Raw genomic sequence first — 13,767 nt, 5'->3', positions numbered from 1 at the left:
CGAGCGGTGAAGAAATATGAACTGAAAGAGAAAATAGCGCGTGTATAAAGGGTTGATTTGTGGACGTATGGATTTGTGGTGCACTGCTAATGTGGAATGTGAAGGTTGAAAAGACTTTTTGGGGGGCACCACTGGGGCTCCATTGAGACCCAACCAGATCCAGCTGATGGTACTGCAGTGAAAAAAGCTTGTTCATTGGGAGTGAAATGGAATTTTGCACCAAAGTGATGAGCACCAAATCATTTTATTAGCATACTAGCATTCTTTAGTGTCCTCCTCCACGAGATGTTTGAAAACCTCTTTCAGGGAGCATATCATTAAGGGATCATTTGAAGGAAGACAGGCAGGCAGGCAGGCAGGCAGGCCGGCAAACAAGCTAATGCTAACTCAAGTAGCCATAGTAGTTCTCCTCACCAAGAGTTGGCGCTACTCTGCAGCACAGCTCAAATGAAAATCTTTTTTCACAATTCTTTGTCTTTATTCAAATTGAATGTAACAAAAGTACTTGCAGTGTCTCCACTCTGTCTCGTGAATACGGTCAGAATATTCAATTGGATTTCCCGACACTTGAAAATTGTTGACGCCGAGTGGCATGAGCTTGCTCAGACATGCAAGAAATTGTCTCACTTGTGCACTGCCTTGGAAAGAGGTTGTCAAAGCACAAAGTGCACCCATGCAGGGAGTCCCATAGCATGCGAAAGAGCAAACAAAAATATCATATAGTATAACAGTCTATAGGAAATATTGGTGGAAAAGAAGAAAGGTATACAATATCATTCATAGGGCTTATAAAAATAACAGAATTTGTTCAAAATGTCCGGCGCCTTGCATAATTGTCGGACGGGATCTTTGTCGTCTTCATAGGCCTGAAAATAGGACAGAAAAGTGAGAATATATTGGAAGATATTACAATGAATTGTTCAGCACTAAAGTCAGACTACTATTCTGCTGTGTCACGGGCAAGCTGGAAAATGAAGTTTGCGCTTTCGGAGTGTTGCCGTGGCGACGCGGGGGGAAATGAGAGAGGGGGGTGGGGGGGGCAGTCTGGCTTTCTTGTGATAGCCAAGCAGCAGCCTTCTCTCACATGTCCTTCCAGGCTGGCACACTGCAAACTGCTCAGCACCTCGGCCACCACAAGAGAACGACCGCAGACGCAAGCCACAAAGCAGACAGAGCCGGATCGTCAGTGACTGCGCTCTGTCTGCCAGTGAGCCAGCGAGCCAGCGAGCCAGCGAGAGAGCGAGCGCGTAAACGCCGTACCCCCGCGTGACTTCATGGAACTGGGCAACGGCCTCCGTTTAACTCGCCAGGATAATTGAATGAAATGAGTTCGGTGGCTTCCGCACGCTTATTCAAGAAGTGAGGTCATAAGCAGACAGTCAGGCTCCAGATTTCTCAGGAGTGTCTTACCTGAAAAGACGGATCGCTTGCTGGCACCTGAGACAACAAAAAGGAGACCGACCATATGGATACATCCAAAACCACACCGACCCTTCGGTGAACTCAACATGCTTTCTGTTTATTCGGGGCCGGAAAGTGCAATAGAATTTGCATATTTTAACCACAATTTTTTGGGGGGACCGTGATTAATTCAACATGGCTCTCCAGTGCCAGCATTGTTGTCATTATGTAAGATAAGCAACCGCCAGAGTTATGTTTCCACGACAACGGCGGTTGCCTTTTTTTGATTGCTGCCAAACTGGAATTCCTCTTCTGTAACGTCAACGCAAAATTCAGATCCATGTTTTTTGTTTGCGCCACGGTGATGTAATGAGAACGTGTGGAGGAAAGTTCACTTACTTTTGTCCTGCTCGGGCGGCTCCATGATGTCGCTGTCCGTGTCGCTGGGGATGTGCCAAGGCTGCCGCATGGCCTGCAACTGCTGGTAGAATTCATCCTGAAGCAGGGGCAAGAACAAAAGCGAAAAAAAGAATTCAATCAATGCGTACGATTGGATACAAAGGCAAGCCAAAGTGTCAAAAAGCGAACAACTAATAATACAGCCATCCAACGGCCTGACGTCTTGTTTAACAGCACCTACATGAAAGGAATATCCTTTTCTTTTTTTTATTCAATGGATTGGATGCTTTCCGCCACGGAAACCCCGCACCAAGCACACGCGTGCCATTCGCTGTGTAATAATAATAATAATAATCATTCATTCAATTTGTGTAGCGCTTTTCAAAAACCCAAAGACGCTTAACGCGTGTAGTTGACGCCAAGGAGGTCCCCGCCGCCAACAGTACCCGCCGGGCGCGGGGCCCTTTGGTTGGCGCGCACGCTCTGACTCTTCCCAAAGCATTGGGTCGGAGAACGCTCCCGTTTCTACACACTGGGTGTCCTGCTTGTCATTGTTTTATTGCTACAATCTAAATATGGGGGATGATTTCAGGGGAAACTTTAGTTGGACAGACAGGCAACTTGAACCGATGACCTTAAAAACTTTGTTGAATATGAAGTCATATTACATTTAAATAACATGAAAGAATCATAAATAAATGAAGTAAAATCGGAGGCCTCTCATTTGATACTAGATGTTGGTCCTACCTCAGCCAGGTAGGCCCTCAGGCTGGCCCCCAGACTGTCGGTGGTGCTGAGCCCGGGCGGCGTGAGCAAGGCTCGGGTGCGCGCGGGCTGCCCGGTGGGCGTGACCGGCCGACTCCTGCACCTCCTGAACGTCACCTCCTTGTGAGGGTTGAAGCCCGAGCGCAGGTTGTCGGGCGTGTGCGTCCTGCTGCCGGGGTTGCTGTAGGCACGACCGCCCGGACGCAGGGACGCCGAGCCGGGGCTGACGAGGGGGAGCCCGGCGGCGGCGGCGCACGTCTTGCCCGCCGGCGAGCGAGGCCTGCAGAGGAGGCTGGTGAGCGGCAGCGTGTCGGGGAGGCTCCGGTGGCCCAGCGGACTGCGGAGGAGACTGCCGTGGGGATTGTTTCGAAGCGTCATCTTCCCCACTTCTGCCAGCTTGGCCAAATCCTTCTCCACCTCTGCCAGACCACAGAAGGCAGTCAGTCGCTATCAGAAAGGTGGCACGGCGACGCGGGCGACCTCAGCGCCACCGATCCCAAACAGGAAACGGCTCCCGACGTGGAACGTGTTAGCGGCTAATAAAGACTTCAAAGGGCCCAATGAGCTCATTCAGACGCCCGACGGGAGCCCCACGTCAGACATGTGCAAACGAAAAGCACGTGAGAAGATCTGCGAATGAAAAATGAGGCGGCTTCTTGTGAGCGGGTGCATAGTCTTGGCTATTGCGTTAGCGATATGCTTCAAATAAGCGTGCTATGGATGTGAGAGGACAAATAATAAGCCCTTTTTAATCATGTCAAGGCGTGTGGTTGTGTTAAAGGGGGGTGGGGGGGGGGGGGGGGTCGGGCATGCCCTCTGGATTCCCTTGCAGGCTTTCACGGTGATGAGAAATACAATATGGCAGCATCAACAGGCAATAAATAAAAAATTCTGTTCTGGTCATTTCTGCTGCTGCTAACCAAATTGAACAACTCACCAGCGAGTTGCTTGCCCATGTTCTCCAGCTCCTTGGAGAAGAGGGGGTCCCCCAGCAGCAGGCCACCGGTCCTCCCAGCTTTGAGATCAGACTCCCAGACAGGCTGACGCTGTAAGAGAGAGGGAGGGAGGCAAAAAAAGAGTGAAAGTGACTTTTTAAAAGGAAAGGAAAAAAAAAAAAAAAGTCAGCAAGGCTTCAATTAAGCTCCTTTCATATCACGTTCAGCCATTACTGGAAATATCAGGGCCGAATCTGCTGAGGGTGAGAAAAACGGGAGGCTGTATAAAAAAGAAAAAGAAAAACCACAGGAGATGAAAGTACGTATGGAAGATTGCAGGGAATCACAACTCCATCTTTGGCTTTCGCTAGACGTTCGAAAATCAACAGCGATCGCACGCTAAACCGGGAATCATATGAAACACATGTCGGCTGAAAGCGCGCGCCATCATCGCGGTGCACGACGTGTTTTTTTGAACCGCTACGCCCCCACTGGCACAAGTCTGGCTGCTGCCAGTCAATCTCAGGATCAATTAGCTCCATGAGTGATGAGCCCCCCTCCTCCCCACGCCCGCCAACTTACATGTTTGAAACGGATGACGTCGAGTCGAGCTGCGGCTTTCAAATGAAATAACGTAGATGATCAAAATAAGAATAAGACCAAGGGCCGCGCGGTGCATCGCCAGATCGCCGTGGAAACGGAACATAAAGCGTCACAACAGCGTCTGCCTTCTATCAGCCGCAAGGCCCTCGCATCACGCTCATTTTCCTGCTCGCGCCGCCGAACAAATGAGCAGTTTCCCCCTGGCAGGCAGGCAGGCAGGCAGGCAGGCTTGCTTGACGGCCCCGTCACTCAGGCAACGGGTTTTGACAAACTGGAGGCGGCGGCGGGATCTTTGGGGATATTTTCTTGTATTTGCAGGGCATTTATCGCCTTGAAGCAAGGGGCAGGCGGCCAGACCAATAGCAATGGCCATTAACAGCTTTTACAACCTAAATTGAACACATGTGCACTACATGTCATCATTTGAAAGAAATGTCAGAAAAATAAACTGGAAAAAAGAAGTGACAAGCACCTTTTTTGACACTTTTTCAAATGATGGCCCCAATTGCAAAAAAAAAAAAAAAAAAAAAAGGAATCGTAAAGATTAAATGTGGAATTGAATGAAAATGTACACTCTACAGTACTTTATAGGTCAAAAAGTAAATGAATTCTGAAATTACTTCTTTTCTAATTTTTATATCTTTTTAGTTTGATTATCTTTCCCATGCTATAACTAAAAAACGGAGTTGCCACGCCTTTTCCAAAACCTTCCGTCTCTTGGGCCGTCTCACATGCCGTCAATAACGCCGCCGCCGCCGCCAAGACGCCCTTTTGCATCGTTAACCCCCTCCAAAAGCATTCCTCTCACTCTCGCTCTTTTGTTTTCATAATTGCCCCCATCCAAGTGTTAGACGTTTTGGAAAATCCAAAATCCCCCGTAACCAGCCGAGACACGAGCGGGTGTGCGCGGCAGATGCAGAGCGGCTCCACGCTAAGCGGGAGCAGACCCAATCAAAGCGACGACGGGTCGGCCGACATCACGAGGCGGCGGCGGCGGCGGCGGCTGCTGCTGCTGCTAATAAAAGAAACGTTTTTAATGGTGCGTTACGTGTACATGTCGACCTGGAGGGTAGCGCCACAACACTATCTATCTAGCGAGCACCGGCCTCTAAATTGTAGCATGTGCAAAGCACAAGTTTGAATAGCTTTGTGCGGCAAGGTGTCAATGAGATGCTGATCCCGAGATATGTGAACCACGACACATTCCACATTGTGAACAAACAAGATGGCCGCTCTCCAATTAGCATCACTCACAGAGCTGGACACTTGAGACGGCGCTTGGTGTTCCTGCAAGCGTCCCGCCGCCGCCGCCGCCGAAGCCAAAGCGTCCACCCTGGGCAAGGCGGCTGCGAGAAAGACGAGACGGCACGTTAGCAGACGTGGATGACGGACGCGACGTGCTTGGCACTCACATGAGATGTCAGGCACGGCTTGTTCGGATGGCAGCTTTTCCTGGGACCTGCTGGTGGTCAGACTGTCGCCCTGCAACCTGGACCACGATGAGCAAGGAGGAAAGCATGAGGGTCAACAATCGTTTCAAAACATAAGACTGAGATGGAATCAGTCTGTTTACATGACCCCCCTTTGCTCCCTTTGTTTTGGCTAGCTGACGATTGTCCTGAGTCAGCCTTAAGTTAGGCGAGGTATGAAAAATGCTCATCCCCGTAACGCGACTGCATCATTATACATTTTGTGGATTCAGCATAAATCCCCAAAGAAATACACAGATGTCTAAGCAAAGGTGCAATGGGTCTAAACTCCGCAGTCAAAAGCATGCCGTTACATAAACCGCTAGCGTGTGATCGTGCGATAGCGCTCCTCCCGGTGCGGGACTTGCGAAAACTTCCCCATCTGATAAGACGCGAGCACGCCGCACAGCCCAAACAACGCACGCCGCGCGGGCGCATGACGACACGGCGTCGTCGTAGCGACAGATAGCGCTTATCGCCGAGCGCCATTGATGCGTCCAGACGTCGTACCCGCAGCCAGATTGCATACATGGTGGATTTTGAATCTTGGCTTGTCCTACGCCAGCTAACGTGGACTCTGTGTGAAGCGCTACACTCCCTACCGGAGGACCACAAAGGCCTACCTGGCACATCGAGAGCAGATGTTGAGCGTTACTTTGGCCTGAGGTTCCGAATAGTAGGAGCTGCGTCCTTGACTGAACTTACAGCCGGACGGAGCCAACCCGCACACGCCTTCCATGCGCAAGTCATCCAGGTCCTCTGCGAGGGGGGACAAAATACATGACAGGCAACGTCAACCACTACACTAGCAAATATGCAAACTACGACATGAACTACTTGACTATCACTGGCTTCAATGAAGGTGGACAACACCTCGGATCTATTGCTAGTCAGTCCCGTGACGAATGTGAACAAGGGTGTGAAGCGATCCCACGCCAGCTACACCGACACACGAGCACGCACGCACGCACACACACACATACACTTTGATGTGAGTGCTGGCGGAGACACATTTGTTTGGCTTTGTAATAAAAAGCAGCGTGCCAGAATTGCCTTTCTTAATGATGTCTTTCCAATGGTGGACCCCCACCACAACCACACACACACACACACACACACACGCACACACACACTTTGTGATGGGAATCAGATGTCGCAGCACACACATCACAGCCCTGTGGATTGAGGAAAGTTTGATAGAATTTGGTGTCAACCTTTTTACTGCCTCTAACCACACTTTTTATTTGATTATTGATTTTTATTTTTGGTAGAAGCAGGGATTAGGGCGCCGCAGCAGAACTTGACGTCACGACGTATGAGTCATCACGCCAGGGTCAAGTGACACCGGCCACCATCAATGTTTGAACTCTCTACAGAGCACTAAGCACAGTAAGAGCCAGTTGCCAAACAATGCTGCCCTCTAGCGGTTTAAAGCAGCCATGCACTTTCAAGGTGCACACCTAAGGCGCGCTGCGGCTATGAAATGGAATGGGAAAAGTAGATACATTACAAAAGATATCAATACATATATTTTATCATCGAGTCAAAATGTACATTAATCCACAGTATCAAGTACGTCAAAAACACACACAAATACTACACTAAATAATTTGAAATATAAAAAAAGATGTAAAAGAAAAAATATTAAAATGGAAACTAAGTAATTAACAAATAAATCTCTATACTATTTTTATCGGAACCCTACGGTCACCTGTAACTTTCCCCATTTAACAGTGATGACGCGCATCTACCACTAGAGGGCACCAATGTTACGAAATTCAGTTCCTCACGTGCCTCCCGCACTGGGACGGCGGCCTTAAAAACTGATCCACAAACACCAAAAAAAAGAGAAAGTAGTACTCTGCAGCCCAGGAGAGCTGATCGATCAGCCCTTTGGGAATCAATAAATCCAAGCCCGCCGGTCCGGCGGCCATCAGTCATCCGTGGCACGGCACACATTCTGTCTTCCTAAATGAGCACCACAAATCGGCCAGTGGCCTTCCACTCCCGTAAAGTGAACTTACCCAGAAGCTCCACGGCGTCGTCGTCGTCGTCATCGCGGTCATCCATCTCGTCTTCTCCGAGGCACGGCGTGAGACCGTGGAGCGGGTCCAAGGATTCCTGCGCCAACATGGCGGCCAGCAGATTCCTGTGATGCTGCTGTAACGCCTTCAGCCCTTTACTGCCTTTGGCCTCCATCTTGAGACTGGAAGGGTGGGCGGGGCAACCAAAGACATTGATGAGTGTGACCATCACCACAGAACAAGACTGCATATGTATAAAACACTTTCTAGACACAACTTCCCCACTCAAGCTGCGAACAAAGTGATTTTCCCGCCAGCATTCGGCAGCCTAAAGAAATGAGCTGTGCGCGTGCCGTGCCGTGCCGTGCCGTGCGTGATGAATGCTTTTGTGTTCCTCTCATTAGTCACACCACGGTACAAATCACATCACACCGACGCCGCCGCCGCCGCTTAAAGATGCAGCGGGTTGAAGAAAAGCAGCCTTGAGAGAGGTCGAGGAATGACGCAGTTTAGGGCGGCAAATGTTTGGATAACGAGCTCGGCGTGCGCACGATAGCCTCCAGCGACGCGCCATTACTTTTCATTCCAAACGAGCTTGGCGCCGGATAGCCTTTGAAATGGGATTATCGCACTAGTTCAGATGGAGGGGGGGGGGGGGGCACTCATTTTGCTGAGAATGTCCGCTTGAGAGATTTGAACATTTGTTCTTCAACGCAAAGTACACTCAGTCAATACTTGAAAAGCAGCATCTGGGATTTGTTTCATTTCTTCCAACCTGACAACGGGAAGTCCGTCCCCGCTCCAGCCAACATGGTTTTTGAGCCGCGGGACAGGAGGCCGCAGCATCTCGGCCGCTAGCGGGTCTGCGTCCTCCTCGGGTCGACCCGTCCACTCGCCCACCACGCGGGGGCGCAGCACCGAGTTGAAGCCTCCCAAGTTCTATGACAAGTTAGAATGGAAAAAAGGGCATTTTGTGATTTCATGCCTCATTGCGCTGCTCTCTTTTTTCCTGCTTTTCTCAATCGATTCATATTGGGTGTTTCTGATGACTTTTTTGCTATTACGTATATAAGATACTGCCTCTTGGTGGCCAAAGCTGTAACAGCGCAAGGAGCAGCACAATGAAGTGAACCGCAGCATCAAATCGTGACGTACAAACTGACTATTGTTTCAAAGTCAAAAAAGTCAAAGTCTGCTTTATTGTCAATTTCTTCACATGCCAAGACACACAAAGAAATCGAAATGACGTTCCCGCTATCCCACGGTGACAAGACATAGTACACAATATACTACATACAAGTAAACAACACCAAAAATAAAAACAAGAAGGCACAAACAATGAATAAATAAGAGTGATGAATAAATAATAAAGAAACAAATAACATAATAAATACGACGAGTCAGCATTACCTGATCGATGTCATCGGAGGTGCCGATGCCTGTGAAAAAAACAAACCCAAAAAAACCCATGAAGGGATAGAAGACAACAAGAGTCCACGTGGTCTTGTCAGACGGTCCGCTTGATCCTGGATGGGATTTACCACCAGGGATCTCACGGCAACACTGTCAAAAGGTCGCCTGGTGCTTCTACAAGCGTTACGTGACGAATGAGAAGGGGTGAGCGGTCTGTCTCACTGCGAGAAAGGCTCTCCAGGGCCCGGCCCAGCTTCTTGCTCTCCAGCAGGATGTGGTTGAGCTCGTCCAAGTCGCGGCTGTCCCGCCAGTCCCACGATGGACATTGAGGCACTGACAAAAACACCACAAACTGACAATCGGAATAGACACAAAAAATGGACAGTTATAGACGGAACGCTTGGATGCGTGCGTGCGTGCGTGCGTGTCCATTTACATGCACAAACGTACGGCGGCCCGGCCCGGCCCGGCCCGGCAGGAATAAATGTCCTTAACCAAAGTCCAAGTGTTGTTGCATCGCCAATGGCATTCGTCTTCACGGTTGTGTCGCTTGTGTGCTAATGTTCAATCCGCCTTCCATTTTTCATGAGCCGCGCGCACCCCAACACCTACGAAATGTATTTTTAATGCCATCCGACTCCCAAGCCGAGCCGCAACGGCCATACGTCACGTCTCTTCAAGCATCCCGAATTCCGGTCTCTTTTCACTTCCTAGCCTCATTTCTCAGCCACGCGCTGACCGCACCCAGAAATAGACTGGCGGCACCAAGTTGAATTATTCAAATGGTCGACATGCTCCACATTTGACCCAGCCTTGACGTCTCCAGGGTTTTCGGTGCACTGCAGCACTACCATTAGTTTACGCCCGCATCGGCCAACCAGATCCAACACAAAAGCCGCATTGATTATTAGTTGTAACAATTTGTCTTTTCGCATTATTTGCATGCAAACCCACACACACGCGTGCAATCAACTAAATACTGTTATGATAAGTACAAATAAAAGACGAAAGAATAAATTGGATTTAAAAATGAATTGTCATTTATAGAAAAACAAGTACATCCAATACATCATTATTAGCCTTGAAAAGAACACAATATAAAAGAAATAGATTGCAGTTATGTTGCGGCTGCAGTAAAGCACATTGAGAAAGCATGTGCGCACGCGTGCGGCCGTGCGTGCGTGAGGCAACACTGTCACTGTGACAAGACAATCGCATCAAATTAAAAAGAGCCATTCAACTCGGTGGGGCGTGTGACGGGGAAACAAGCCGGAAAATTAGAGCGGCCGTGCTAGATCATCAACGGATGGATGGACGGGTGGATGGACGGACGGACGGACGGACGGCGCCGACTTACGCGGCGTGGACTCCGGCGAGGGAGGCGACAAGCTGGACACGGCCAGGTCACTTTTGGATTTCTTGGGTTTCCTGGACTGAATTTGCCACGGCTTGTCATTGTGGCGCAGCTCTCTTCGAGTGTTTTTGCTTTCTTTGGAGCACACACACCAAAGAAAATTCCAAAGTGTTACTGCACAATTGTTTCCATTGCATTCGATTGAAGACGAGGCATGTGCGTCACACCCACCCGGGGAGCTCTGGGCCCACAGCGCCGCCGATCCGGACAAGGCCCGGTGCATTTTTCCCGGGCTGTCCTGTTTGCTCTGGAGGTGGTCGATGAGGAAAGGGATGGGACGATCGGGGGTCTCGCTTATCAGTTTCGTCATCAACTCCTGAATGGGTGCAGCGGAGTTAATCGGCGATGGCCGCTAAAAGAGTTAGTACGCTAACAGCGCCGACAAATCAAATGCTAAATGTGGAAGGGCTTTGAGGCCGTCATGGGGGGTTCATGTGGGGAATATGAACTCTGCTTGACCAAGTAAACCTCTCCAGACTGCGGTTCCTGCCCAACATTGCGGAAGGAATGTCCGCGCCAAATCTGCACTCACCTCACGTCTGCACTGTATTTAAAAAAGGCAAGCAGCGGCGCGCGAGCGTATATCGATCGGCCGACCCATCTGGCGTTCCCACCGAGCTAATGTACACTAATGCAGCGGCCGCTATGACATCATCGCAGTCAACAATAAGCATGTCCCTCCGTATGCGGACGGTGATGACGGATGATGGAGTCGCTGTACCCGAGAAGCTCCCACGCCATTGGTGTGGGAACAAGCCCTATTGAGGTTCTCGTTGATACGTATCTCCTGGAATATCGTGGTTCACAGTCCTAGCGGGCTCAAGACTGTGCCGATTCCAACCATCAAAAATTGATGAATCAATTTATGCCCACCCCCGGAGTGAGCCAAACGTCCAATTCATCGACACGCTTGTCACGACCGCTGGGTCGAGCGCAATGAAACGTAGACGTACTGTCATCATGGATCGTCCTTGTGTGAAACAACGTCTCTCTCTCTCTCTCTCTCTCTCTCTCTCGGCTATGATAACAAGTGTCAGATGCTTGGAGAGAGGCGCTATTTACCCGCTTGCGGCCGCAATTGATGTTGGTTGGGCTGCTGTCAAGTGATAGATGCTATCTATCTATCTATCTATCTATCTATCTATCTATCTATCTATCTATCTATCTATCTATCTATCTATCTATCTATCTATCTATCTATCTATCTATCTATCTATCCATCTATCCATCCATCTATCCATCTATCTATCTAGCCATCTATCTATCCATCTATCCATCCATCTATCCATCTATCTATCTAGCCATCTATCTATCCTATCCGCCAATTACAACAAGTACCATGACTGTCATTGGCTAGAGAATGTCGGTCAAGCTTTGCGCGTGAGTCGGTGACCGTATGATGCCGCATGCATGCTAACGCATTAGCATGCAGCCTCCGTTCTCTTCCGGGCTGCCGTCCTTCCGCAAATCATATCCCCGCCGCCGACCTCTCTGGAAAGCGTCCTCCTAGTGGACTTGCTCTCGCTCTCTCTCTGTGACATACTATCCTCTAAACTCTGGTGATGCAATTGGCCTCAGGCTGTATGTAATTACTCTTTAAAGCTGCACTCAGAGCAACACCTCCAATCAAAATCAAAAAATGAAAGAAAAGTGATCAAACTCTTGCCCAGAGGGAAAACTTAGCCTCCAGCATCGTGATGCACAGAAACACACACTACGGAAATGAGCTTATCTCTTGGGCGTTGAGAAGGATGAAAGATGTGCGGTCACTGTAAAGTTGAGCTGGAGTGAACTAAGAGTGCTTATTTGTCTGGTTTAGAGGCAAATAGAAGAATTAGCAGTCAAATTGGCAAGAGCCAATACGTTTGACTAGAGCTAAATTGAGAAAAGTGCGCTCTGCTGTTATTGATGTTGTGACCTGATGTGGAAACGGGCCTGCTCCACGGTATGGAGACAGTGTATCATGAACTCCACAAAGAAGTTACCGAGATATTAGGTTCAATGTAAAAGGGAAGGAAAGTAGGCTGATGTGGACATTTTGAACAATCTGGCTATAAAAAATTAAGAAGAAAAAAAAAGTCTGGTGTTCCACGAGGTTCAATGCCAGAACCACTACATTTCACAATTTAACAAGATGGGAATATTAATATAAAATTCATTCTTTTCAATTTTTTTTAAATCCATTTTTCACATCGTTTAGCTGATATCATGTTGTTCTTGAGACTGAATCAGCACACTGGGACTGTGTGTAATGAGTCTTGAATGGACATCAGGGCTGAGTGTGTGTGTGTGTGTGTGTGTGAATATCATGTGTGTGGTGCTGAAACGGCACACCTCTCTCACATCTGCTTAGCATGCATACGCTTCCTGTGTATATGTGTGCAGTGTCGTGCTGCTACTAGCTGAATGCGCCAAAGTGTCACGTCAGCACTTTGTGATTACGTTAGCATACACACACACACACACACACCTGCAAGTGCATGTACGTGTGACCGTGATGGAGCTGTTTGTCCCGTCTTGCAGTGAAGCAATAAAAAGCCCAGCGTGGTCACTCAGGTTCAACGAAACAAAATAAGGCAAGTGTGTGTGTGGGTGCAAATTTGGCCCGTGAGCAATTATCTATCTGGATCCCCATTCTACTCACAGCTGAGGTGCACTAACAAGAATATTGATCAAGCAGGTTGAAAACAATACAGTAGTATGGAATTCAAAATAGCAGTGCCACAAATTGGATGCGTGATACAAGCTGTGAGTGTGCCCATGAGCAAGGCGTTAATCCCCCACAGTTTCTTGACATCTGTATGAGAACAAGAAGTTGAAGAGCACTCACCTCAAATAAGGCTCCAATTTTGTTGCGCTCCAGATAGGACTGAATCCTGGACTGTTGCGGAGACGCCATGGAGAAAGTGCAGACGGGGAGGGAGGGAGGGAGGGATGCTCAGGGGGGGTCTCCCGTCCCTCTCCAGAGAGCTTTCAGCGGGATGAGTTCATCCACTGAGCAGTCATTCGTCCTTCAGGCGTGCGAGACGAGACGGAGCGCTGGCTGCCGGCCGGCCGGCCGCCCACTTCAAGCAGCCCGCCTCACGCTGGCGCTCGCTGACTCGGCCACGGATCATCTCCGGCTCCGGGCACCGGCTGGCTCCCTCTCCGGTGGGTGGCAACCAAGCTACCAGCGAGCGGCAGAGATTTCCAAGTCTTCCCGCCCCCCACTCTGGATGGATGCACGCGTGGACTGGCCCCCCCACACCCCACCCCACCCAAACTCTCTCTCTCTCTCTCTCTCCACGCATGCGCACAGCTCATGAGTAAGACATCCCACTTAATTTGCTGATTAATAATCAGAA

At 49.4% G+C, this 13,767-nt stretch overlaps 1 protein-coding gene across 3 annotated transcripts; it reads right to left on the bottom strand.

Moving 5' to 3' along the window:
* Positions 1 to 225: 225 nt before the first annotated feature.
* On the bottom strand, positions 226 to 13,659 carry c20h8orf34 (chromosome 20 C8orf34 homolog). 3 transcript variants are annotated; one of them, XM_037279454.1, is made up of 15 exons: positions 13,254 to 13,659; positions 10,595 to 10,739; positions 10,367 to 10,498; positions 9,232 to 9,342; positions 9,007 to 9,035; positions 8,372 to 8,535; positions 7,597 to 7,778; positions 6,196 to 6,331; positions 5,516 to 5,592; positions 5,358 to 5,449; positions 3,503 to 3,611; positions 2,548 to 2,984; positions 1,801 to 1,897; positions 1,411 to 1,437; positions 226 to 1,347 (listed from the first exon to the last, which is right to left on the bottom strand). In XM_037279454.1, the coding sequence occupies exons 1-15, from the start codon at positions 13,320 to 13,322 to the stop codon at positions 1,184 to 1,186; spliced, it is 1,971 nt and encodes a 656-aa protein (XP_037135349.1). In that variant the 5' UTR covers positions 13,323 to 13,659; the 3' UTR covers positions 226 to 1,183. The 3 variants fall into 3 exon arrangements, with proteins under 3 accessions (XP_037135349.1, XP_037135351.1, XP_037135350.1); XM_037279456.1 differs by having other exon boundaries at positions 226 to 866; XM_037279455.1 differs by having other exon boundaries at positions 1,255 to 1,437.
* Positions 13,660 to 13,767: the final 108 nt, after the last annotated feature.

The sequence above is a fragment of the Syngnathus acus genome, chromosome 20 (assembly GCF_901709675.1).
Source record: "Syngnathus acus chromosome 20, fSynAcu1.2, whole genome shotgun sequence".
Lineage (NCBI taxonomy): Eukaryota > Metazoa > Chordata > Actinopteri > Syngnathiformes > Syngnathidae > Syngnathus > Syngnathus acus.
The sequence above is the reverse complement of the archived record's forward strand: the minus strand, read 5'-3'. Positions and strand labels throughout refer to the sequence as shown.

Excerpts from the sequence above, each read along its gene's own strand:
- c20h8orf34 (XM_037279454.1), bottom strand. The coding sequence starts at position 13,322 with ATGGCGTCTCCGCAACAGTCCAGGATTCAGTCCTATCTGGAGCGCAAC. Across the intron at positions 9,343-10,366 it reads CTCGCCGGAGTCCACGCCGC|TGCCTCAATGTCCATCGTGG; the intron begins GTAAGTCGGCGC and ends TGTTTTTGTCAG. Across the intron at positions 6,332-7,596 it reads CGACGCCGTGGAGCTTCTGG|AGGACCTGGATGACTTGCGC; the intron begins GTAAGTTCACTT and ends CCCCCCTCGCAG.